General features: G+C 45.9%; 1 protein-coding gene across 1 annotated transcript in view; it reads left to right on the top strand.

The window, feature by feature from the left end:
- LOC310836670 (uncharacterized protein) overlaps window positions 1–23,818 on the top strand; it is a 64,642-nt gene that overhangs the window by 1,181 nt on the left and 39,643 nt on the right. Inside the window, exons 2-4 of the mRNA XM_083722344.1 lie at window positions 615–788; window positions 6,848–6,925; window positions 7,400–9,754. Of these exons, the coding sequence (XP_083578470.1) occupies window positions 656–788; window positions 6,848–6,925; window positions 7,400–9,754 (2,566 nt within the window). The 5' untranslated portion in view covers window positions 615–655. The remainder of the gene's footprint in view (window positions 1–614; window positions 789–6,847; window positions 6,926–7,399; window positions 9,755–23,818) is intronic.

Raw genomic sequence — 23,818 nt, 5'->3', positions numbered from 1 at the left:
CCGTGCCAGGGTGGGGGCCACATTTTGGGACTGGAGACTTGCGAAGATGGTGTATAAGCACAGGCGATATCTAAGGAGGAGGGGTGTATTAGTTTCCTGATATTTCAAAAATGTGGCATCACCGGCTCCTCTGCTTCCACATACAGATTTGGACCCCATGCAACACCTGACAGAGGTGGATACGGCCACAACATCTGTCTGGCTTGTGATGAGAGAGCTCAAATTTTGTGAACAGGGTTCTCCATACAAAGCACCTAGCATGGGGGCACCTACATGTAATATCTACTCTGCTCTTTTCTGCCCATGATCTGGGGTTTCAGTTTTCAGGCTTGGGGACAGGACGGTGACTGGTTTTTTTTACCAAGTTCTGTCAGTTATCCCCACTGAGTTCAATGGGATCTACTCTGAGGTCACTAATGTGCAGACCATGCCAGGCTTGCAAGTGGGGTGAGGAGCATACAGAAGAAATTGGAATCACTGGAGATCTTTAGAAATGGGGCTTCTCTTGGGAAGGGGCTGCCCCATTTGTGCTTCTCCAGGGGCAGGAGAATATCTAGGGAAAGAGGATCCCTGCAGGGCCTCTGAGGCTCCTTTTGCTTCTTCCTCTCTCCCAGGACCCTGCAGCTTGTTGTGGCTTCTTGACTGTTCAGGAAGAATGAAAGAGACGGATCCTGCAAAGCTCGTAAGGATGGAAGGGGGAAGATGGACGGTTGACCTGGTCAGGTTGTCTCCTGCATCCCTCCTCACAACCTCTGAGTGTTCCCTCCCAGGGACCTCTGAGAGATCTGGTGAGTTCCAGGGGAGGGGAGATGGGGACATGGATGGAACCGGAGAGGTATTGGGGCTTGTTCAGGATGGCACCATTTTGGGCTCCTCCACCTGCCTGTCTGCACCTTTGACATCTGCAGGCAATTTGAGCTAGGAATACATCACAGCTCCCCGACCACCACAACGTACTGGCAGCTCAAAATATCTAAAACCAGTACCGTGATTGAATGCTCTACAATGTCAGACAACTGACCGATCCTTCAGGCAGTCATGACTCTTGAAAGTAACCTGATCCTGGGCTTCCGATTTGTCTGCGAAGGGAAATGGCAAGGCGGTGTGAGCCATCCGTCTAAAAGACGACTGTTACCGGGGCTTTTGAGCAGTGGGGGTGAGTGCCAGGGTTAGACACCCCCCCCCAAAAAGTGCCCTACAGGTAGTGGGGTGTCGAGGGGACCAGCCGGGTGTGAAGAGGCTTGCCGTGATTGCCGGAGCCCTGACGCTGTATCGGCAGGTCAGCAAGCACACTACCTGGGGTGTACGAGGCATCCATATCTTTCTGGTATAATTCCTTTGTGTATTCTTGCCACCTCTTCTTCATGTCTTCTGCTTCTGTTAGGTCCTTACCACTTTTGTCTTTTATTATGGTAATCTTTGTACGAAATGTTCCTTTCATATCTCCAATTTTCTTGAACAGACCTCTGGTTTTTCCCATTCTATTGTTTTCCTCTATTTCTTTGCATTGCTCGTTTAAGAAGGCCTTCTTGTCTCTCCTTGCTATTTTTTGGAAATCTGCATTCAATTTCCTGTATTTTTCAGTATCTCCCTCGCATTTTGCTTGCCTTCTCTCCCCCGCTATTTGTAAGGCCTTGTTGGGCAACCACTTTGCTTTCTTGCATTTCCTTTTCATTGGGATGGTTTTAGTTGCTGCCTCCTGTATAATGTTACGAGCCTCCATCCATAGTTCTTCAGGCACTCTGTCCACCAAATCTAAATCCTTAAACCTGTTCCTCACTTCCACTGTGTATTCATAAGGGATTTGATTTAGATTGTATCTTACTGGCCCAGTGGTTTTTCCTACTTTCTTCCGTTTAAGCTTGAATTTTGCTATAAGAAGCTGATGATCTGAGCCACAGTCAGGTCCAGGTCTTGTTTTTGCTGACTGTATAGAGCTTCTCCATCTTTGGCTGCAGAGAATATAATCAATCTGATTTTGATGCTGCTCATCTGGTGATGTCGATGTGTAGAGTCGTCTCTTGTGTTGTTGGAAAAGCGTGTTTGTGATGACCAGCTTGTTCTCTTGGCAGAACTCTATCAGCCTTTGCCCTGCTTTGTTTGGAACTCTAATATCAAACTTGCCAGTTGTTCCTTGTATCTCTTGAGTCCCTACTTTAGCATTCCAATCCCCTATAATGAGAAGAACATCCTTGTTTGGTGTCATTTCTATAAGGTGTTGTAAGTCATGTTCCACAGGGGGGGATGCATGGGGACAACCGATCTCAGTTATCACGGGTAGGAGGAGGAGTTACGCTAAGACTAGACCATGTCATTACAGAGGGGGCAGGTTTAGTCATTATCTGAGGACTATTCCTGCCTTCGGGTCTGGTCCTGACCGGATGGATACTAGAATCAGCAAGGGATACCCACATGACCTGAAGGTGCTGCTGTGCAATGCCAGGTCAATGATTCATAAGACCACTGCCATCCATGACTTGATCATGGATGGAGGACTTGACCTGGCATGTGTAACAGAGACTTGGTTGGATGAAGCAGATGGGCCTGTCCTTGCCGCTGCTTGTCCACCAGGTTTCTCTTACGTACAGCAACCCAGGTCATGTGGGCGGGGAGGGGGGGGTTGCAGTGATTTTTAGAAAGTCATCAGTTTGCACCAGGCGTCCTATTGGGAAGACCCAGTTTTCCGAGTGCATGTTCTGGAAGTTGGGCAATAGGGGCAGTACAGGATTCCTTTTGGTGTACCGACCTCCCCACTGCACCAAGGATTCCCTGCCCGAGCTGCTTCATGTCGTGGCGGATGTTCTCCTGGAGACACCTAGCTTGGTTGTCCTAGGGGATTTTAACATCCATGCCGACACGACCTTACAAGGGGCCGCTCGGGACTTCGTGGAAAGCATGGCCTCCATGGGGCTGTCCCTAAATAAGTCTGGCCCAACCCATAGCCGCGGACATGCCTTGGACCTGGTGTTTACCTCTATGGATGTTGGTGATCTGACACTAAGTAAAAGCGAAACAAAAGAAGTGCCATGGTCAGATCACTTCCTGGTGCAACTGGACTTCTCTGCGACCCATCCCCTCTGCAGGGAGGTGGGACCAATTCGGATGGTCCGCCCCCGCCACTTAATGGATCCAAATGGTTTCCAGAGAGTGGTAGGGGATGCTTTATCCCATGTTGATGGCCTTTCAGCTGATTCCCTGGTGGCCCGCTGGAATGTGTAGTTAACCAGGGCTATTGACTATTTGGCTCCGAAGCGCCCTCTCCGATTGCATGGAGCCCGGACAGCCCCGTGATTTTCCACGGATCTGAGGGCAATGAAACAATCGTTGAGACGGCTAGAGCGCTGGTGGTGGATAACTCATTCCGAATCTGACTGGACACAGGTTAGAGCTCAATGTCGAGCGTACCAAGTGGCGATAGCGACGGCGAAGAAGAATTTCTTCACCGCCTCTATTGCATCTGCAGAAAACAGCAGCAGGAGACTTTTTCAGGTGGTTCACAATTTAGCGGAACCACCTGCAACATCAGGGCCCAGTACGGGCCACATGTTCTCCTGCAATGATTTTGCAAAGTTTTTTGCAGATAAAATCGCTCAGATTCGGGAAGAAGTAGACTCCACCGTGGGAGCAGGACCGGGGCGGGAGAGTGCTAGAGTTCTGTCTAGTCAAGTTGAGTGGGATCAATTCCAATCTGTTACCTCCGAGGATGTGGACAGGCTGCTTGGACGAGTGAAACCAACCACCTGTCTCCTGGATCCTTGCCCATCCTGGCTTATAAAAGCTAGCCCGGAAGGACTGGGCGATGGGCTTTGTGGGGTGGTGAATGCTTCCCTCTGTGAGGGAGCCTTCCCAGACCCGCTGAAAGAGGCAGTTATTAAACCGCTTCTTAAAAAACCATCTTTAGATGCGGCCACGATGGCCAACTATCGTCCAGGCTCAAATCTTCCATTCTTGGGCAAGGTGATCGAGCAAGCGGTTGCCGAACAATTCCAGGCACGCCTGGAAGAAGCGGACCATTTGGATCCCTTCCAGTCGGGATTCAGGCCTCATCATGGGACTGAAACTGCCTTGGTCGCACTGGTTGATGATCTCCGGCAGGCTAGGGACAAAGGTGAGAGCTGTTTCCTAGTTCTGCTGGATCTCTCAGCGGCGTTTGATACCATCGACCATAACATCCTTCTGGACCGTCTTGAAGGGCTGGGAGCTGGGGGCACTGTCATACAGTGGTTCCGCTCCTTCCTCCTGGGCCGTGTTCAGAAGGTGGTGGTGGGGGATGAGTGTTCAGACCCCTGGGCTCTCACATGTGGGGTGCCTCAGGGTTCTGTCCTCTCCCCCATGCTTTTCAACATTTACATGCAGCCGCTGGGAGAGATCATCAGGAGGTTTGGGCTGGGTGTTCATCAGTATGCGGATGATACCCAGCTCTACCTCTCTTTTAAATCAGAACCAGTGAGGGCGGTGAAGGTCCTGTGTGAGTGTCTGGAGGCGGTTGGAGGATGGATGGCGGCTAACAGATTGAGGTTGAATCCTGACAAGACAGAAGTACTGTTTTTGGGGGACAGGAGGCGGGCAGGTGTGGAGGATTCCCTGGTCCTGAATGGGGTAATTGTGCCCCTGAAGGACCAGGTGCGCAGCCTGGGAGTCATTTTGGACTCACAGCTGTCCATGGAAGCACAGGTCAAATCTGTGTCCAGGGCAGCTGTTTACCAGCTCCATCTGGTACGTGGGCTGAGACCCTATCTGCCTGCGGACTGTCTCGCCAGAGTGGTGCATGCTCTGGTTATCTTCCACTTGGACTACTGTAATGCACTCTACGCGGAGCTACCTTTGAAGGTGACTCAGAAACTACAACTAATCCAGAATGCGGTAGCTAGACTGGTGACTGGGAGCGGCCGCCGAGACCATATAACACCGGTCTTGAAAGACCTACATTGGCTCCCAGTATGTTTCCGAGCACAATTCAAAGTGTTGGTGCTGACCTTTAAAGCCCTAAACGGCCTCCGTCCAGTATACCTGAAGGAGCGTCTCCACCCCCATCATTCTGCCTGGACGCTGAGGTCCAGCGCCGAGGGCCTTCTGGCGGTTCCCTCATTGCGAGAAGCAAATCTACAGGGAACCAGGCAGAGGGCCTTCTCGGTAGTGGCACCCGCCCTGTGGAACGCCCTTCCTGCAGATGTCAAAGTGATAAACAACTACCTGACATTCAGAAGACATCTTAAGGCAGCCCTGTTCAGGGAAGTTTTTAATGTTTGATATTTTACTGTATTTTTGGTTTTTATGGAAGCTGCCCAGAGTGGCTGGGGAGGCCCAGCCAGATGGGCGGGGTATAAATAATAAATTATTATTATTATTATTATTATTATTATTATTATTATTATTATCATAGAATTGGTCAATTTCAGTTTCTTCAGCACCAGTGGTTGGTGCATAAACCTGGATTACTGTGATGTTAAAAGGTCTGCCTTAGATTTGTATCGAGATCATTCTATCATTTTTGAGATTGCATCTCAGTACAGCTTTCGCCACTCTTTTGTTGACTATGAGGGCCACTCCATTTCTTTTACGGGCTTCTTGCCCACAGTAGTAAATATGATGGTCATTCGAACTGAATTTGCCCATTCCTGTCCATTTTTGTTCACTGATGCCCAGGATGTCAATATTTATTCCTGCCATCTCATTTTTGACCACATCCAACTTACCAAGGTTCACGGTTCTTACATTCCAGGTTCCTATGCAATATTTTTCTTTACAGCATTGGACTTTCCTTTCGCTTCCAGGCATATACGCAACTGAGCGACCTTTCGGCTTTGGCCCAGCTGCTTCATCAGCTCTGAATATACTTGTACTTGTCCTCCGTTCTTCCTCAGTAGCATGTTGGACGCCTTCCGACCTGAGGGGCTCATCTTCCAGTGTCATAACTTTTATACAGTGGTGCCCCGCAAGACGAACGCCTCGCAAGATGGAAAACCCGCTAGACGAAAGGGTTTTCCGTTTTGGAGGCGCTTCGCAAAACGAATTTTCCTATGGGCTTGCGAGTTCCTGCGGGTTTTTTCCCCTTCCCCCTTTTTCTAAATCGCTAAGCCGCTTATCAGCTGATCCGATAAGCCGCTAATAGCGCTAATCCGCTAAGCCGTCAATGCGCTTGCTTCGCAAGACGAAAAAACCGCTAGACGAAGAGACTTGCGGAATAGATTAATTTCGTCTTGCGAGGCACCACTGTATGCCTGTTGTCTTTCTCCATGGAGTTTTCTTGGCAGGGATACTCGAGTTGGCTTGCCGGTTCCTGCTCCAGGTGGATCACGTTTGGTCAAAACTCTCCACTACGACCTGTTCATCTTGGGTGGCCCTGTACGGCATAGCTCATAGCTTCTCTGAGTTATTCAAGCCCCTTCGCCACGGCAAGGCAGTGATCCATGAAGGGGGGAATAACTTTTTATTTGCTTTTAAAAACAAGGATCATAGGACTAATATACAAATATGTAGACCAAGTATCTCTAGCATATGGTTCACCATTAGTGGTCAGTGTATGAGTTCTGGGTTCCTGAATTGGTTTAAATTGAAAGAAAAAAAGGGAAACAGGAGAGAACAGAGAAGATTCAACATAGCATAGCTGAATGCCTAGTCAGGAGCTCTTGCGGCTGTTGTGTTTAGATTAAGAGTGAGTTAGTCACTTTTCCTCTTTTGTCACCAATGAAACAATACAGAGTTAGTCTACTCTTGAAAATGGGAGTGGGGTTCAAACTGAAGAGAGTGATTTAGGTATAAATTAAAATTTAGACCAAATTTAGATTGAGGCAACAGCTGGTGGGGAGTGTGCAGGTGAAGGTGAATGTTGCTGTTTGTTTCACAGACAATTTGCTGGATCTTGACCAGAGAGCTCTGCGTAAGGAAGTCAAGGAGGAGAATCGTGGGATCATGGACCCTCTTGGTAACGCTTCCTGTTGGATCATAATATCTGTTCTGAAATTAAGCAAGTAACTTTGAAAGTCCATACATACCTCTATGTGATGAACCTTCACTATTTAGATGGAGACCAACAGCATTTGGGATTCTAACATCCCCACCATGAAGCCTGAATGGAGGGATATCCACTGTTTTCTCTGCAATTTTTTCCCTTCTAGTCATGCCTTTTAAAGCAATGACCAGGTTGTCTGAACTGCCCAGGCCTTCTTAAATGTCAGCCTCAGAGCTTTAAGGGAAATTGGAGATGGAGTGGATTCCAGGATTGAGCCAAACAAAATCTATCCCAGATAAAAACTAAGCAATATGTCAGTTAATACCAGCCAACAGTGAAAACTATAGTAAGGGCTCACATCTAACTCCCTTCAGTTCCTCCTCTATCACGAGCATTCATTAACTTTGTTCTTCCTGAGGCTCTAATTAGCTTTTCTCTTAATTGTAGATGGTGATGAATTGGAAGGGAAGACCAAGGGGGACCACAACAGAATTCACATAGCAGAGAAGTCAGATAAATATACAAAGTGCGGAGAGAACATCTGCCAGAGCCCCCAGTCCACCTCACATCAAGGAAAGAGCTTTGTTCGGAGGGATAGAATCTCTTCACATGAAAGAACTAACAGCGGAGAGAAATTGTATCAGTGCAGAGAATGTGGGAAGAGCTTCAGTCACCGTCAGAATCTCACTTGCCATCAAAGAATTCATACAGGGGAGAAACCCTTTCAGTGCCTTGAGTGTGGAAAGAGCTTTCGTCACAGTTCCAGTCTCACTTCCCATCAAGGAATTCATACAGGGGAGAAACCCTATCAGTGCTTAGAATGCGGAAAGAGCTTTAATCGAAAGGATGGTCTCAGTATTCATCAAAGAATTCATACAGGGGAGAAACCCTTTCAATGCCTTGAGTGTGGAAAGAGCTTTCGTCACAGTTCCGGTCTCACTTCCCATCAAGGAATTCATAAAGGGGAGAAACCCTATCAGTGCTTAGAATGCGGAAAGAGCTTTAATCAGAAGGGTGGTCTCAGTATCCATCAAAGAATTCATACAGGGGAGAAACCTTTTCAATGCCTTGAGTGTGGAAAGAGCTTTCGTCACAGTTCCAGTCTCACTTCCCATCAAAGAATTCATACAGGGACGAAACCCTATCAATGCTTAGAATGCGGAAAGAGCTTCAGTCAAAGTTGCAATCTAAATTCTCATCAAAGAGTCCATACACGGGAGAAACCCTATCAGTGCTTGAAATGTGGGAAGAGCTTCAGTCACAGAGAGATGCTCACTTGCCATCAAAGAATTCATACAGGGGAGAAACCCTATCAGTGCTTGGAATGTGGAAAGCGCTTTAGTCAAAGTGCACATCTCACTTCCCATCAAATAATTCATACAGGGAAGAAACCCTATCAGTGCTTGGAATGTGGAAAGAGCTTTCGTCAGAGGGTGCAGCTCACTTCCCATAACAGAATTCATACAGGGGAGAAACCCCATCAGTGCTTGGAATGTGGAAAGAGCTTTCGTCAGAGATGTAATCTCACTTCCCATCAAAGAGTCCATACAGGCGAGAAACCATACCAGTGCTTGGAATGTGGAAAGAGCTTTCGTCAGAGAGGTGATCTCACTTCCCATCAAAGAGTCCATACAGGCGAGAAACCATATCCATGCCTGGAATGTGGAAAGAGCTTCGGGCATATGCAGTCTCTTAGTTTGCATCAAAAACTTCATACGGGGGAGAAACCCTATCAGTGCTTTGAATGTGGAAAGAGCTTCAGTCAGGGGGCCCATCTCACTTCCCATCAAAGAATTCATACAGGGGAGAAACCATATCAATGCTTAAAATGTGGGAAGAGCTTCAGTCTCAGACACAGTCTCACTTTGCACCAAAGAATTCATACAGGGGAGAAACCATATCAGTGCTTAAAATGTGGGAAGAGCTTCAGTCTCAGACACAGTCTCACTTTGCACCAAAGAATTCATACAGGGGAGAAACCATATCAGTGTTTGGAATGTGGAAGGAGCTTCCGGGAGCGGGCCAAGCTCACTTTGCACCAAAGAATTCATACAGGAAGGAAACCCTATCAGTGCTTGGAATGTGGAAAGAGCTTCACCTGGAAGAACAGTCTCACTTTCCATCAAAGAATTCATACAGGGGAGAAACCCTTTCAATGCCTTGAGTGTTTAAAGACCTTTCGTCACAGTTCCAGTCTCAATTCCCATCAAAGAATTCATACAGGGAAGAAACCCTATCAATGCTTAGAATGCGGAGAGAGCTTCAGTCAAAGTTCCAATCTAACTATGGACCATAGAGTTCACACAGGGGAGAAACCCGATCAGTGCTTGGAATGTGGAAAGAGCTTTCGTCAGAGAGGTTATCTCACTTCCCATCAAAGAGTCCTTACAGGCAAGAAACCATATCCATGCCTGGAATGTGGAAAGAGCTTCAGGTATATGCAGAGTCTTAGTTTGCATCAAAAACTTCATACGGGGGAGAAACCCTATCAGTGCTTTGAATGTGGAAAGAGCTTCAGCCAGGGGGCCCATCTCACTTCCCATCAAAGAATTCATACAGGTGAGAAACCATATCAGTGCTTGGAATGTGGAAAGAGCTTTCGTCAGAGAGGTATTCTCACTTCCCATCTAAGAGTCCATACAGGGGAGAAACCATATCAGTGCTTGGGATGTGGAAAGCGCTTTAGTCAAAGTGCACATCTCACTTCCCATCAAAGAGTCCATACAGGCGAGAAACCATATCAGTGCTTGGAATGTGGAAAAAGCTTCACTAAGAGGATGCAGCTTACTTCCCATCACAGAAGTCATACAGAGGGAAAACCAAAAAAGAAAAATAATAACGCAAACAGATCATATGACACACACTGAGCTCACATCCGGTGCTCAATACGGACAATGGACTGCCCCTTTCTTGCCATGGCAATAGTCACACACATCCTGTTTGGCTTTGCAGCCACAAGCAGCTGACTTAGCTGCTTCTTGCTGCCGCATTGCTTCTTTATAGTAACATACTCCCCCTAAAGAATCAATGCGTGCAGCGAGCAAAGCGTCATCCATAGAAGAAAACAAACAGTTGTTATATGTATAACACTCCCCTGTTGTTTCAGTTCCACCCTTGGAACTACCCGCCATTGGTTTCACCAATGTACCTCTCTGGTTGTGTGACTTCCAAGGAATGAGTGCATCTGCATTACCTTGGTTAGCAACTCTCTGTTGTGCCTTTGTCTCTGACTCAGACACAGCTTCAATTTGACCTTGGTCGTTTACAACAGCAACACATGCAATAGCTAGGTTAGCAAACTCCTTTGAATACCTCTTGGGTGGTACACCCTTCGTTGCTCTCTCAGACCTACGTAAGAGGTGCTGCTTTCCCTTGGTTTCTGGTTCAGCCTCTGAACTCTCTGGAGAACCAGTACTAAGCTTAATCAGTGGTTCATCCTCCTCTTCTGAGGGTCTAGTCATTATGTGAGATTTCCTCTCAATGACTGACAACTGAGCTGTCTGAGCTATCGCTGTCATCATCAGTACTACTGAACTCAATAAGATCAAACTCATCATCATCATCATCAGAATCATCATCATCTCCTGTGGGAAATGTGTGAACAATCACTCTCTCCTGTTCAGGAGCACTCTCTAGAAATTTTGTGAGAATCACCTGACCAGATTCAGACAAAATTACTCTGTAGAGACCCTTTTCATAACCCACAAAAATGCCTCTGGCATTCTTTACCTCACCTGGAGCTTCTGTCCTCACATGAGACCCAAAAACCTTGAAATGGGCAACAGAAGGTTTTCTGTGGAACAGTTTCTCAAAAGGAGAACTTCCCAACTCTTTTGAAAACTTTCTCAACCACGTATAAGTAAATGACATTAGCGACTCAGCCCAGTACTCATGTGGCAGATGCGAACTAAGCAATTGTGCATGCATTCCCTTTTGCAATTCTTTGTTCACCCTAACACAGACACATTTCTTCCAAGCTTCTTCAGAACTAGCAATTTTGTGTCTTATCCCTTTCTTCTTCAGGAACCTCTGGAAATCCTGTAAAAGAAAAATTGGCTTCTCATCTGTGCAAAGACAATCTATGTCAGCATCATGCATATTTTTGACTTTGTCACAAAACTCTTTAAACCTTTCTAAGGCGTCTTTTGGTCTCTCCAAAAGATAAATCCAGACAAAACCTGTGAAAGAATCAACACATATTAGGTAATATTTTGCATTGCCTCTAGAAGGTGCTAGAGAAGAAGAAGAAGAAGAGTTTGGATTTGATATCCCGCCTTTCACTCCCTTTAAGGAGTCTCAAAGCGGCTAACATTCTCCTTTCCCTTCCTCCCCCACAACAAACACTCTGTGAGGTGAGTGGGGCTGAGAGACTTCAGAGAAGCGTGACTGGCCCAAGGTCACCCAGCAGCTGCATGTGGAGGAGCGGAGACGCGAACCCGGTTCCCCAGATTATGAGACTACCGCTCTTAACCACTACACCACACTGGCTCTCCAATCACATCAGCATACACCCGCTGAAATGCCCTGTTGACCCTCGAGGTGACCTGGTTGGCGTTCTTCTAAGCTACACCTGCAAAAGAGATCATGTTAGAATTACAATTCATGTAATCACTTTGATCAAAAGTCAACAAATACAGTCCATCTTTCTCTTTGGCAGAAAGATACAACTCTCCATCTTTGTAGATCTCGCAGTTCTTATCATCATAGGACAGTTTTAGTCCCTTCTTGGCAATTTGCGAAACGCTGAGCAGATTGTACTTCAACTCTGGAACCAAATAAACATTGTTTATAGTCAAGTTCAGACTTTTAAGATACACAGTCCCAATTCCGGTGGCTTCCAGCTCTTGACCGTTGGCTTGTTGTACAGCGAAGCTTTGCTTCTTAAACGACGAAAATAGCTGTCTGTTTGGGGACATATGAACCGTTGCTCCCGTGTCTATGACAAAAGCGTTCTCCACCTCTGGCTTGGTTCCTTTCGACATCAAGGCCTTTGCAGTCTTTGCCTTTGAGACGGTATGACTTTTGCCTGACGCCTCAGACTTTGTGGAGCTTCCCTTGGCTCCTTTGTTCTGACGTGGCTTCTTGCAGTTCCGCTGAAGATGCCCAGTTTGTCCACAATTGTAACATTGGACAACGTTCAAAGCTACAGCATTTTCTCCAGTAGCAACAGCAGTAGGGGTGTCAGAACTCCGTTCCTGTCTCCCCCTGTCCTTGACCTCCAGGGCGGCAAGTCTGTCCTGTTCATTCAGAACGACGGCAAAGACCCTCTCCGAAGTCAATTCATTCGCTGGGAGGTACCCCACCTGACTGGCAACGGTTTTGTAAGTCCGATTCAGGCTGTTTATCACCATGAAGCAAAACACTTCCTCCTGCAGACGGAAATTACGTTCCACCATCTGTTGACGCAGATATTTCATTTCCGTCAGGTGCGCTTGAACATCTCCATCAGGCGCAAGCCTCAGGTTGGTCAGCTTCTCAAAATACAGCAACGCTGAAGAACCTGCATCTCTCTGATGTGTCCTTCTCAGCGTGTCCCAAACATCTTTCACGTGCTCTAAATTCTGTATATGGATAAGCTGAGAGTCTGACACACACAGAATTATAGCCGTTCTGGCCTTCACATCCTGTGACTCCCAAGCACGCGTTGGTGCTGCTGGAATGGGGTTCTCAATCACCCCAAACAATCTCTGATTCTGCAGCAGAGCCTTCATCTTAATAGACCAAGATGCATAATTGTCATTGGTCAGGAGGGATGGAGAAGGCAAACTTCCCTTCTTTGCATCCATTTTGAGTCCTTTCATTAACTCTCAAACACAAGCCTCTAAAATCCAAAAGCTGGTTTGTTTACACTCTTGTGCACCTGGCAGCTCTGACACTGGCTGCGTTGGAATGTTTCTTCCAAGGGTTCGTGAGAGCCTAAGTCAAAACAAACTTTGTTTTTGCCTCTGAGGCACAGCCTGACTGTGCAGCTCTCTCGAGTAACTGGCCGGCGTTGCTTAGCAACAGTGCATTCCTTTCCTTGGACAGGAAACCACAAGAATGTCTGGAATGCAGGCCTCTTCTCACTGGAGCTGTTTTCCCAAACGCTGCTCCCCATGAAGCAGAGAATGAATCAATCTGCATTCACACTTTTAAGCCCGAAAACCTCATACCTTTGGGCTCCGTGGCTTGGCTGTCAGCTTCGTCTGGTCAGCTTCTGGCTGCAGAGGGATTAGCCCCTCACTTCAGGCTTTCATGGAGCGATGAATACAGTAGCTCTGCTACTCTTTTGATGCAGAGGTCGATGGATCGAAACCATCCTCTGCTACCAATTGTTGGAATTCTGCCTTGGTCAGAGGGATGTGCCAGTCTTCCAGGCACCGGCTGAATTCCTTTCTGACCTCCCCCCTGTGACTCCCGGCAAGAAAACAGACGAGGTCCGTTCCGGCGATTTTTCCCAGGCTGTGAGAAAAACACACCACTGCTTCTCCTCCTCCCTGCTCCCCAGGGAGGGGAATCAGACTCGGACAGAAACGTATTTACATGTCTTTATTTCTGTCTCTCGCAGCCATACAGATAAAGATGTCTGCACTCTTCGAACAACAGAGAATCTCACTCAACTCCTCCCATGTACATCCTGTACAGATCATATGACACACACTGAGCTCACATCCGGTGCTCAATACGGACAATGGACTGCCCCTTTCTTGCCATGGCAATAGTCACACACATCCTGTTTGGCTTTGCAGCCACAAGCAGCTGACTTAGCTGCTTCTTGCTGCCGCATTGCTTCTTTATAGTAACAAAAAAGACACGACACAGGACTTCCGGGTCAGCGCAAACGGCTAATGGCGGATTCCCTCCGAGCTCCGGAGGGAATCGGCTCTGCTGAAGACGGGTCTTGCCGTGCTGGCGACACGGGGACCCTTAGAAACCGCAGGCGCGGAAGCCTGCAGACTTGGTGACTCAGTGGGCACCTTAAGCGCCCTCCCCGACCCACGAAGAGCCTTTTTAAAGGCTACGGAGAGGGTACGGAGAGTGGCGTGGTGCTGAGAGTAAACCGCTACTTCAGTGGAGCGAAGCCGCAAGCCATGGCCGGAGAGCGCTGACTTTCTTCCCAAAATCTGGACTGGATAACAAACAACCCGTGAGTAGAGTGGAATTTGGACTTTTTAAAAAAAATACCTTTGAATTCGGTACGATCGGGGGATGTGCTAAAGGGAAGTCCGCACCCCCCCTACTTACAAACGATCTTAAGCAAGGAACGGAGAATTAAGGTGGAAAGATTACTGTTTTTACGATGTTAAAGGTTTTTTCATAAATTTGACAGAAGAAGTTTTTGTGCTGGAGAGAAAGGGAGGAATTTTGGAACTTTGTGTGTAATCCCCCCCCCAAACCCGGGAGTGTCCTGTTTGTGTGCCAGAGGAAAAAGAGAAAGGAGTTTGACAGCTGTCAAAGTAGCTGTCAAACGGGTGGATAAAGTTAAGAACCTTGTTACTTAATAACTCTCTGAACTAAAGGTGATACATCTGAACTGAGGTGGTTGGAAACAAAGTAGTGATAACAACAAAGTAACAGACTGTTGGAAAAGGACTATCAAGTAATTGAAAGCCCCCTAGGGGGAATTAGAGACATTACAATGGCTGCAGAGGGAAAATTACTGGCAGAGATAGAAAAAATGTTCTTTCTCGTGGGAATCCTGCAAGAGCAGAGTACGGCTATGAGCAAAGCACTTACGACCTTGAATTCGAAAACAAATAACTCTGCTGAATGCATAAAGGATATGACTGATAAAAAACCTGCAGCTGAGCAAGAAGAGATGCTTTTGGAATTGACAGAGAGGAAAGAAGGAGTGGAGACACTACAGGTGGAAAACACCAATCAGGAGCCTACATTGTTAGAGTATAAAGAAGAAGACCTTTGGATTACAAATCTGCGAAAGATGAGAAAGAAGAAGAGGGAAGTCCCTGGAGTACTTGGAATATTAGAACTAAAAAGAATAAAGCAACATGATCAGGACTTTCCTCTTGACTATGGAAAAGTAGCTGACCTTTTGCAGCAACCACTTTTAAACATTCTGGATAAAAGAAAATTTGATGTGACTCTGACTGAACTCCTTCGGGGTCTGAGGACCAAGAAAAAGGACTACCAATATAATTGGCAGAGAGGGACTAACAGAGAATTGAAGGCCTCGGACGTGAGGAATCTGGGCTGAGAACTGTTCTTTTTCTGTTTTTTTGGACATTTGTTTGGGAAGGGACAGAAACCGGGGCAGGGAGGGGGGAGAGAATAGAATTTTAAAATGTTATGATTTGCTTATTTGGTTAATGTGACCTATAATTAATATAATAAGGGGAGAAATTTGTGGAAGGGAAGCTAGATCGACCTTAAAAAAAGAAATTAATGATTATAAGAGAATTGGATAAGTTGAATATGGACAAGCAGAAAGAACTAAGTTTTAAAAGTAATAATAATATCTTTAAGATGTTAGGTAAGAACTTGCTGAACTAACTATCGGAATTGGGATGTATGAAGAGGGGGTGGGGGGAAGTCAATGAAAGAGGGTAAAGAAAGTTAGGGTATGAAATTGTATATGTATTGTTTTTGTTTTTGTGTGTGTGTCTGTTGTTGTAAAATGTAAAAATCTAATAAAAATTATTTTTTTAAAAAAAGACACGACACAATCTTGTTAAAGTCAATATAAAAGTAGTTTACTCACTCATTCAGTTCACAGATGCATCCCTGAAAGCAGACTTAGGTTACAAAAGTGTCTTAACTATATGAACTATCCCATAAGGGAGTTAGTCCCAAGTGATTGCAATTGAGCTGTCACTTCTCCTAACATATAGAAAGACAAAATGGAGAAAAAGTTCAGAACATGGAGGACATGTGCTCCTCTACCCAGAATAGGCCACACCTACTTCAAGTTACATGTAGTAGAAGTCTGTCCCAGCTCAGGAGGAAACAGGAAGTTTTCTCCTGAGTAGTAGAAAACATCACCAAACATGTCCACTGTAGAAATGTACTTGACTGCTATAAGTTTCACATCCCACAGGAAGGGTGCCTGGGTGTCATCTGGTCCTGCCCCCTGCAAGTCAGGAATCTCGTCCAAGACAGGTGGCCATCCAACCTCTGCTTTAAAAACTCCATGGAAGGAGAGTCCAGCACCTACCAAGGGAGTCTGTTCCACTCTGGAAGAACTCTTCCTGTCCTAAAGTATTTCCTGAGGTTTAGCTGGAATCTCCTTTCTTGTAACTTGAAGCCATTGCTCCATCCTGAACATCTTGCTCCATCCTGCAGGTGACAGCCCTTTCATAACATGTATACGTTGTAGAAAATAAACAATTCCATAAAACTGCATTTGGGTGATTCTGATTTCTTTTAAGCCTATGGCCTAGCTTAATTGAAAAGGCCTGTGCCTGCCTACCTTTGATGGAACAGAACAAGCTGCTTTTAGGTATTGTATGTAGCAAATGTCTGTTCCAGAACCCTGAAAAGAATAAAGTCAGAGTTGTATGCATGAAAAGAGAATCAGCCAGGCATGGCAATCGTGATTCATCTTGAACTGTTTTGTAGATGGATGAAAGAGGACGTTGGAAGACATTTAGTGATTAGGAATATTAGCCAAAGTCTTAAAAAAGAAAGACACAAAAAAATAGTTCTATATGATATTATGACCAGGGCTTATCTGAAGAGCCAAATCATTTTGGTTAGTTCAGGATGATGACATTGGGTTGCAACTATTAAGATTGCTGCGATCCTTTGATTGGTGAATAGGAATGATGTGCAATTTGCCATTCCATAAAAAAACAAACAACCCCTAGAATAAAATATAAATTACTTATTGATCGGAGAAAGAGAGGCGGATTTGACCTATGTGACCTGGAATTAAATCATGGTGCAGCAGCTCTGACCTGCTTAAAGGAGTGGATTATGTTAAAGGAAACTGATGAGTTAGATCTGGAGGACGTAGGCACTCGATTAGGATGGTATGCATACCTAGTAGATGGAAAGGATAGAGTCCACAAGGGTTTTCTGGACCATATTATAAGGAAATCATTGTATAAAATATGGATGTATATAAAGGGATCCTAGAACCCCAAACTGTTGGATTTAAGCAGGTTTTTTGCACAGCCTGCTATGATTTCTGGCCACCCTTCACACTTGCCTGTGCCACTGGACTTGAGCCAGTGTGGTGTAGTGGTTAAGAGCGGAAGTCTCGTAATCTGGGGAACCGGTTTCGCGTCTTCGCTCCTCCACATGCAGCTGCTGGGTGACCTTGGGCCAGTCATGCTTCTTTGAAGTCTCTCAGCCCCACTCACCTCACAGAGTGTTTGTTGTGGGGGAGGAAGGGAAAGGAGAATGTTAGCCGCTTTGAGACTCCTTAAAGGGAGTGAAAGTTGTTGTTGTTTAGTCGTTTAGTCGTGTCCGACTCTTCGTGACCCCATGGACCAGAGAACGCCAGGCACCTCTGTCCTCCACTGCCTCCCGCAGTTTGGTCAAACTCATGCTGGTAACCTCGAAAACACTATCCAACCATCTCGTCCTCTGTCGTCCCCTTTTCCTTGTGCCCTCCATCTTTCCCAACATCAGGGTCTTCTCCAGGGAGTCTTCTCTTCTCATGAGGTGGCCAAAGTACTGGAGCCTCAGCTTCACAATCTGTCCTTCCAGTGAGCACTCAGGGTTGATTTCCTTCAGTATGGAGAGGTTTGATCTTCTTGCAGTCCATGGGACTCTCAAGAGTCTCCTCCAGCACCAGAATTCAAAAGCATCAATTCTTCGGCGATCAGCCTTCTTTATGGTCCAGCTCTCACTTCCATACATCACTACTGGGAAAACCATAGCTTTAACTATACGAACCTTTGTTGGCAAGGTGATGTCTCTACTTCTCAAGATGCTGTCTAGGCCTGTCATTGCCCTTCTCCCAAGAAGCAGGCGTCTTTTAATTTCGTGGCTGCTGTCACCATCTGCAGTGATCATTGAGCCCAAGAAAGTAAAATCTCTCACTACCTCCATTTCTTCCCCTTCTATTTGCCAGGAGGTGATGGGACCAGTGGCCATGATCTTCGTTTTTTTGATGTTGAGCTTCAGACCATATTTTGCGCTCTCCTCTTTCACCCTCATTAAAATGTTCTTTAATTCCTCCTCACTTTCTGCCATCAAGGTTGTGTCATCTGCATATCTGAGGTTGTTGATATTTCTTCCGGCAATCTTAATTCCGGCTAGGGATTCATCCAGCCCAGCCTTTCGCATGATGAATTCTGCATATAAGTTAAATAAGCAGGGAGACAAAATACAGCCTTGTCGTACTCCTTTCCCAATTTTGAACCAATCAGTTGTTCCATATCCAGTTCTAACTGTAGCTTCTTGTCCCACATAGAGATTTCTCAGGAGACAGATGAGGTGATCTGGCACTCCCATTTCTCTAAGAACTTGCCATAGTTTGCCGTGGTCGACACAGTCAAAGGCTTTTGCATAGTCAATGAAGCAGAAGTAGATGTCTTTCTGGAACTCTCTAGCTTTCTCCATAATCCAGCGCATGTTTGCAATTTGGTCTCTGGTTCCTCTGCCTCTTCTAAATCCAGCTTGCACTTCTGGGAGTTCTCGGTCCACATACTGCTTGAGCCTTCCTTGTAGAATTTTAAGCATAACCTTGCTAGCGTGTGAAATGAGTGCAATTGTGCGGTAGTTGGAGCATTCTTTGGCACTGCCCTTCTTTGGGATTGGGATGTAGACTGATCTTCTCCAATCTTCTGGCCACTGCTGAGTTTTCCAAACTTGCTGGCATATTGAGTGTAGCACCTTAACAGCATCATCTTTTAAAATTTTAAATAGTTCAGCTGGAATACCATCACTTCCACTGGCCTTGTTATTTGCAGTGCTTCCTAAGGCCCATTTGACTTCACTTTCCAGGATGTCTGGCTCAAGGTCAGCAACCACACTACCTGGGGTATACGAGACATCCATTTCTTTCTGGTATAATTCCTCTGTGTATTCTTGCCACCTCTTCTTGATGTCTTCTGCTTCTGTTAGGTCCTTTCCACTTTTGTCCTTTATTATGGAAATTTTTGTACGAAATGTTCCTTTCATATCTCCAATTTTCTTGAACAGATCTCTGGTTCTTCCCATTCTATTGCTTTCCTCTATTTCTTTGCATTGCTCGTTTAAGAAGGTCTTCTTGTCTCTCCTTGCTATTCTTTGGAAATCTGCATTCAAATTCCTGTATCTTTCACCATCTCCCTCGCATTTTGCTTGCCTTCTCTCCCCCGCTATTTGTAAGGCCTCATTGGACAGCCACTTTGCTTTCTTGCATTTCCTTTTCATTGGGATGGTTTTCGTTGCTGCCTCCTGTATAATGTTACGAGCCTCCATCCATAGTTCTTCAGGCACTCTGTCCACCAAATCTAAATCCTTAAACCTGTTCCTCACTTCCACTGTGTATTCATAAGGGATTTGACTTAGATTGTATCTTACCGGCTCAGTGGTTTTTCCTACTTTCTTCAGTGTAAGCTTGAATTTTGCTATAAGAAGCTGATGATCTGAGCCACAGTCAGCTCCAGGTCTTGTTTTTGCTGACTGTATAGAGCTTCTCCATCTTTGGCTGCAGAGAATATAATCAATCTGATTTTGATGCTGCCCATCTGGTGATGTCGATGTGTAGAGTCGTCTCTTGTGTTGTTGGAAAAGCGTGTTTGTGATGACCAGCTTGTTTTCTTGACAGAACTCTATTAGCCTTTGCCCTGCTTCGTTTTGATCCCCAAGGCCAAACTTGCCAGTTGTTCCTTTTATCTCTTGACTCCCTACTTTAGCATTCCAATCCCCTATAATGAGAAGAACATCCTTCTTTGGTGTCACTTCTATAAGGTCTTGTAAGTCTTCATAGAATTGGTCAATTTCAGTTTCTTCAGCACAAGTAGTTGGTGCATAAACTTGGATTACTGTGATGTTAAAAGGTCTGCCTTGGATTCGTATCGAGATCATTCTATCATTTTTGAGATTGCATCCCAGTACAGCTTTCGCCACTCTTTTGTTGACTATGAGGGCCACTCCATTTCTTTTACGGGTTTCTTGCCCACAGTAGTAGATATGATGGTCATCCGAACTGAATTCACCCATTCCCGTCCATTTTAGTTCACTGATGCCCAGGATGTCAATATTTATTCTTGCCATCTCATTTTTTACCACCTCCAACTTACCCAGGTTCATGGTTCTTACATTCCAGGTTCCTATGCAATATTTTTCTTTACAGCATTGGACTTTCCTTTCGCTTCCAGGCATATCCGCAACTGAGTGTCCTTTCGGCTTTGGCCCAGCCGCTTCATCAGCTTTGGATCTACTTGTACTTGCCCTCCGCTCTTCCCCAGTAGCATGTTGGACGCCTTCCGACCTGAGGGGCTCATCTTCCAGCGTCATATCTTTTATATGCCTGTTGTCTTTGTCCATGGAGTTTTCTTGGCAGGGATACTGGAGTGGCTTGCCGGTTCCTCCTCCAGGTGGATCACGTTTGGTCAAAACTCTCCACTATGACCTGTCCATCTTGGGTGGCCCTGCACGGCATAGCTCATAGCTTCTCTGAGTTATTCAAGCCCCTTCGCCATGGCAAGGCAGTGATCCATGAAGGGGAAAGGGAGTGAAAGGCGGGATATCAAATCCAAACTCCTCCTCCTCCTCCTCCTCCTCCTCTTCTTCTTCTTCTTCTTCTTCTTCTTCTTCTTCTTCTTCCCAGTTTCAAGCAGAGTATTGCAGCAGTGGTGTGCCTTGTGTAGGTGCAATAAATAACAGGTCCATACACCGGCTTCTTTCTGATCTAAAGAAGCTTTAGGTAAAGATAAAGGGACCCTTGACCCTTAGTTCCAGTCCAGGCTGACGACTCTGGGGTTGCGGCGATCATCTCGCTTTATTGGCTGAGGGAGCCGTGTACAGCTTCCGGGTCATGTGGCCAGCAGGACTAAGCCACACCTCTCAGAAGGCAGGCTGTTTAACCCTGTAAGTTCTGATTCTCAGAAAAACACCTTGGTGGACCTCACCTTAGAAATCATGACCGTAAAGAGAAAGAATATGAATAACAACTGGGCAGCATATAAGGATTACTGGGAAAGGAAAATAATAAACTTAAATTGAAAAAAATATAAGGAAGTTAGGAGATATTTGAACAATTGGCTGCAGTTCTTTAAATTAATCAGAGATTGGCAAAAGATAAACAAAAGGGATTTGAGAAAGAAATTTCAAGATTGGATGAGTACTTAATCTAATCTAAAAGTAAACATATTTCCAAACTATATGATTTGCTCCTAGAATGTGAGGTAAAAGAGGAGCAAGTGAAGACAGAGAATTCAGAACATGATTAGAGTGAAAGGAGAGTAAAGTAAAGAGAGATTAAAGAAATAATGAAATGCGTTTAAGTCAATTGGAAAAATAAAGTAGCGTAACAAGAATGGCTGGAAGAAGAAGAGTTTGGATTTGATATCCCGCTTTATCACTACTCGAAGGAGTCTCGAAGCGGCTAACATTCTCCTTTCCCTTCCTCCCCCACAACAAACAGTGAGGTGGAGGAGCGGGGAAGCGAATCCGGTTCCCCAGATTACGAGTCTACCGCTCTTAACCACTACACCACACTGGCTCAAGTCACCTTGCGGCTGTTCATGTGGGGTAGGTGTGTTTGTATGTATAGTATAGGTAAGTATAATATAGAGTAATGTTAGGTATGCTTTATGTTAGGAAATAAGGTATTGTTTACAGAGTGGTACCTCGGGTTAAGAACTTAATTCGTTCCGGAGGTCCGTTCTGAACCTGAAACTGTTCTTAACCTGAAGCACAACTTTAGCTAATGGGGCCTCCTGCTGCCGCCGCGCCGCCGGAACACAATTTCTGTTCTCATCCTGAAGGAAAGTTCTTAACCTGAGGTACTATTTCTGGGTTAGCGGAGTCTGTAACCTGAAACGTATGTGTCAGAGTTGCCTCTAGGTCCCAGCTCACAGAGGACCAACGCTAGTCAGTGATAATGTACAAAAGTCTTTATTGAAGATTAGTTTCCATTTCCAAACCACAGCGTGCAACTCTACGTCTTAGAACCTAGACCGGCGAAGCTCCATCTGAGTCTCCGCCCCCTGAACACCAGTTTAAGACTCTAGCCTTACTCCACCTCTTCCGTTGTTCTTTCCTCCTCTGGGTCCGTCTGCCCCCTGGGGTTTCATCCTTTCTGGACTCTTCTGACGCTGACCCCCCTGATTCTTGCCCCTCCTTCCGGCGGGCTTTAGGACCTGGTTCCCTATCCGGGCTACCTGCTGTGCCGCTCGCCTGTACATTTGAACTTGGCGCACGCGCCCAGCCGGTAACTTTCCTCTTGACCGTTTCCCCGCTCTCCGATGGAGGCGTGGTCACTCCTGACTCATCTCCTCTCGCTGGTGGTGAGAGCACTGGTCCCGATGCCTGGGACTCCTCCCCCCCACTGCGCTCTGGTGGGGAAGCTGGTCCTGATTTCCAACTGCTGCTCTGGGAGTCCCCGCTGGCCCCTTCCTTCTGGGGTTTCCCCCTTGGCACCCCCCTTGCCCTGGCCATCGGCGCTCCCTTCTGTGAATCTTCCGATTCGCTGGAGAGGCTCATGGAATCCCTCGGACCACTGTCACCGCCTACGCTCCCCTCGGATTCCTCCCCCTCGCTCTCCATTTCCTCCCTCTCCTGTGCCTCTGCTCCTGAGCCCCTGACAGTATGTAACCTGAAGTGTATGTAACCTGAGGTACCACTTTATGTACTGTGTACATGTATGCGTTTTATATGTTAATAAAATATTTTAATTAAAAAAAAGGAATGAGGGATGTGGTTCTTTGCAGACACATTTTTATTTCAATAAAGGCCTATCTTTCTACTTGGAGACTTCCTCCTTTTCTTTTGGGTTTCTGTGTGGATAACCTCCAGTCTGGGAACCACTTTTTGAATTTCTACTACATATACATGACAGGTTTCTTAAAAAATAAAAAAGTGATTTATAATGAGACTGAATATAATTATTGGTAGAAACAACTCTTTAAAACTTTCAAAAAATGAATCAGCAATACATTTTAAGATAGAATTTTTTCTTACCGTGACGTTTAGTTTACAGATGTTTTGGGAGGGGGCACAGCATGCCGAAGCAGAGCCCATTTCCCCCCCTTCCAAATCATTTTTATTATTTTTTCTAGTAAGGCTGCTTCCCATACTATTTGGTACCATTGGTCCATGCTTACTCCTGACAGGTCTCTCCAGTGTCTGGTTATGATGCTTCTGGCTGCTGCTGAAAGTAGGTGGGTTATGAGTGGCTGAGAGGGAGGAGAGCAGAGGAAAAGGGCCCCTCGCTCACGAACCCCCCCCCCCAAGTCTGAATCTGTGATGGAAGCAGGGCTGCGTCCCAAGGATTGAATGGGGACACAACTCAGGGAAGGAGCGAGAGGGAAGAAGCAGAAACCCAGGGAACATTTGGCCCCCATTTCTAGAAAGCGGAACATCTGCCTGAAGTGGAGCAACTGCTTTTTGGCAAGCGGAGCAGAAGAAAAGCTGTGGCTGTCCTGCTGCGTTTAGTGCCGTGACATCCTCCAAGTTGAAGGAATAAGTTGACTTCCGCCAGAAAGAACACATCTCCTGACAGCAGGTTTTTTTGGGACAATAGAAATTTTTGTGTTTGTTCAGCTTCAGACCAAGATTCTAAATCACCAAGTTTTCCCTCACACAAGAGATGCTGTGGTCAATGACAGAAATTCATTTAATGGGTGTACCATGAGGCAGATCCACTATATTTCATTGGGGGCCATTAGCAGGGACATAATGCAACTTTATTAATGGGAGGCTTGAGGTGGGATCCGCTACAAGGCCATTATAAAATGATCAGAAAGAGTTGTAGAGTTGGAATGCATT

The sequence above is a fragment of the Podarcis gaigeae genome (genome assembly GCF_964106915.1).
Source record: "Podarcis gaigeae genome assembly, chromosome: 2".
NCBI classification, from domain to species: Eukaryota; Metazoa; Chordata; class Lepidosauria; order Squamata; family Lacertidae; genus Podarcis; species Podarcis gaigeae.
The sequence above is the reverse complement of the archived record's forward strand: the minus strand, read 5'-3'. Positions and strand labels throughout refer to the sequence as shown.